The sequence below is a fragment of the Oncorhynchus gorbuscha genome, unplaced genomic scaffold (genome assembly GCF_021184085.1).
Source record: "Oncorhynchus gorbuscha isolate QuinsamMale2020 ecotype Even-year unplaced genomic scaffold, OgorEven_v1.0 Un_scaffold_3723, whole genome shotgun sequence".
NCBI lineage: Eukaryota > Metazoa > Chordata > Actinopteri > Salmoniformes > Salmonidae > Oncorhynchus > Oncorhynchus gorbuscha.
Genome location: NW_025747899.1, coordinates 7,076 through 10,000, shown reverse-complemented (window position 1 = coordinate 10,000; position 2,925 = coordinate 7,076). Strand labels below are relative to the sequence as shown.

General features: G+C 50.8%; 1 protein-coding gene across 1 annotated transcript in view; it reads right to left on the bottom strand.

The window, feature by feature from the left end:
• LOC124028073 (dolichyl-diphosphooligosaccharide--protein glycosyltransferase subunit STT3B-like) overlaps positions 1-2,451 on the bottom strand; it is a 15,910-nt gene extending 13,459 nt beyond the window's left edge. The window contains exon 1 of the mRNA XM_046340236.1: positions 2,265-2,451. Coding sequence (XP_046196192.1) covers positions 2,265-2,360 — 96 coding nt within the window. The 5' untranslated portion in view covers positions 2,361-2,451. The remainder of the gene's footprint in view (positions 1-2,264) is intronic.
• Positions 2,452-2,925: the final 474 nt, after the last annotated feature.

Here is a 2,925-nt window from a genome sequence, read left to right as displayed (position 1 = left end):
GCCTTGTTCAGGGGAACAGTGGGCTAACTGCCTTGTTCAGGGGAACAGTGGGCTAACACTTGTTCAGGGGAACAGTGGGCTAACTGCCTTGTTCAGGGAACAGTGGGCTAACTGCCTTGTGGGCTAACTGACTTGTTCAGGGGAACAGTGGGCTAACTGCCTTGTTCAGGGGAACAGTGGGCTAACTGCCTTGTTCAGGGGAACAGTGGGCTAACTTCCTTGTTCAGGGGAACAGTGGGCTAACTGCCTTGTTCAGGGAACAGTGGGTTAACTGCCTTGTTCAGGGGAACAGTGGGTTAACTGCCTTGTTCAGGGGAACAGTGGGCTAACTGCCTTGTTCAGGGAACAGTGGGCTAACTGCCTTGGTCAGGGGAACAGGGGTTAACTGCCTTGTTCAGGGGAACAGTGGGTTAACTGCCTTGTTCAGGGGAACAGTGGGCTAACTGCCTTGTTCAGGGGAACAGTGGGTTAACCTCCTTGTTCAGGGGAACAGTGGGATAAAAAAAACTTGTTCAGGCGAACAGTGGGTTAACTGCCTTGTTCAGGGGAACAGTGGGCTAACTGCCTTGTTCAGGGGAACAGTGGGTTAACTGCCTTGTTCAGGGGAACAGTGGGCTAACTGCCTTGTTCAGGGGAACAGTGGGCTAACTGCCTTGTTCAGGGGAACAGTGGGTTAACTGCCTTGTTCAGGGGAACAGTGGGCCAACTGCCTTGTTCAGGGGAACAGTGGATTAACTGCCTTGTTCAGGGGGAACAGTGGGTTAACTGCCTTGTTCAGGGGAACAGTGGGCTAACTGCCTTGTTCAGGGGAACAGTGGGCTAACTGCCTTGTTTGTTCAGGGAACAGTGGGCTAACTGCCTTGTTCAGGGAACAGTGGGCTAACTGCCTTGTTCAGGGGAACAGTGGGCTAACTGCCTTGTTAACAGTGGGCTAACCTTGTTCAGGGGAACAGTGGGTTAACTGCCTTGTTCAGGGGAACAGTGGGCTAACTGCCTTGTTCAGGGAACAGTGGGTTAACTGCCTTGTTCAGGGGAACAGTGGGCTAACTGCCTTGTTCAGGGAACAGTGGGGTTAACTGCCTTGTTCAGGGAACAGTGGGTTAACTGCCTTGTTCAGGGAACAGTGGGCTAACTGCCTTGTTCAGGGGAACAGTGGGTTAACTGCCTTGTTCAGGGAACAGTGGGTTAACTGCCTTGTTCAGGGGAACAGTGGGTTAACTGCCTTGTTCAGGGGAACAGTGGGCTAACTGCCTTCTTCAGGGGGAACAGTGGGCTAACTGCCTTGTTCAGGGGAACAGTGGGTTAACTGCCTTGTTCAGGGGAACAGTGGGCTAACTGCCTTGTTCAGGGAACAGTGGGTTAACTGCCTTGTTCAGGGAACAGTGGGGTTCAGGGGAACAGTGGGCTAACTGCCTTGTTCAGGGGAACAGTGGGTTAACTGCCTTGTTCAGGGGGAACAGTGGGCTAAATGCCTTGTTCAGGGAACAGTGGGCTAAATGCCTTGTTCAGGGGAACAGTGGGTTAACTGCCTTCTTCAGGGGAACAAACTGCCTTGTTCAGGGGAACAGTGGGCTAACTGCCTTGTTCAGGGGAACAGTGGGCTAACTGCCTTGTTCAGGGGAACAGTGGGCTAACTGCCTTGTTCAGGGGAACAGTGGGCTAACTGCCTTGTTCAGGGGAACAATGGGTTTACTGCCTTGTTCAGGGGAACAGTGGGCTAACTGCCTTGTTCAGGGGAACAGTGGGCTAAATGCCTTGTTCAGGGAACAGTGGGCTAACTGCCTTGTTCAGGGGAACAGTGGGCTAACTGCCTTGTTCAGGGGAACTGCCTTGTTCAGGGGAACAGTGGGCTAACTGCCTTGTTCAGGGGAACAGTGGGCTAACTGCCTTGTTCAGGGGAACAGTGGGCTAACTGCCTTGTTCAGGGGAACAGTGGGTTAACTGCCTTCTTCAGGGGAACAGTGGGCTAACTGCCTTCTTCAGGGGAACAGTGGGCTAACTGCCTTGTTCAGGGGAACAGTGGGCTAACTGCCTTGTTCAGGGGAACAGTGGGCTAACTGCCTTGTTCAGGGGAACAGTGGGCTAACTGCCTTGTTCAGGGGAACAGTGGGCTAACTGCCTTGTTCAGGGGAACAGTGGGCTAACTGCCTTGTTCAGGGGCAGAACGACCATTGCAAGATCGAATCCCTGACCTTTTCTTCCCCTTGAGAAGTGACAACAGCTCCCTTCACATTCCGACATCACATGAGGGTATGAGTCTTTACCAGTGCTATATGACTGTTGTTCCAGGTGTTGTTGTCCACTAGCGTGGTCCGATTGGCCATCCCTGCTATCTGATAGCCATAGTCCCACCACGACATCACTCTGGCCTGCTCCTCTGTGTTCTGCCTTAGCCAATAGTAGGCCTCGCGGAAATCATCTAGAATATTCCTCGACCTGGGTAGAGAAGAGTGGAGAGAAACACAGAGAGAGAACTCATTTATTTAGTAATGGGCCATTGTTTACAAGTTCCTAGCGATTCCATAAAGCTTCTTATCTTCTTCTGTGGTTTGGTGAGAGAGAGAGAAACAGAGAGAGTGAAACAACTAGAGAGAGAAACAGAGAGAGAGAAACAGAGAGAGAAACAACTAGAGAGAGAAACAGAGAGAGAAACAACTAGAGAGAGAAACAACTAGAGAGAGAGAACAACTAGAGAGAGAAACAGAGAGAGAGAAACAGAGAGAGAGAAACAGAGAGAGAAACAACTAGAGAGAGAAACAGAGAGAGAGAAACAGAGAGAGAGAAACAGAGAGAGAAACAACTAGAGAGAGAAACAGAGAGAGAGAAACAGAGAGAGTGAAACAACTAGAGAGAGAAACAGAGAGAGAGAAACAGAGAGAGAGAAACAGAGAGAGAAACAACTAGAGAGAGAAACAACTAGAGAGA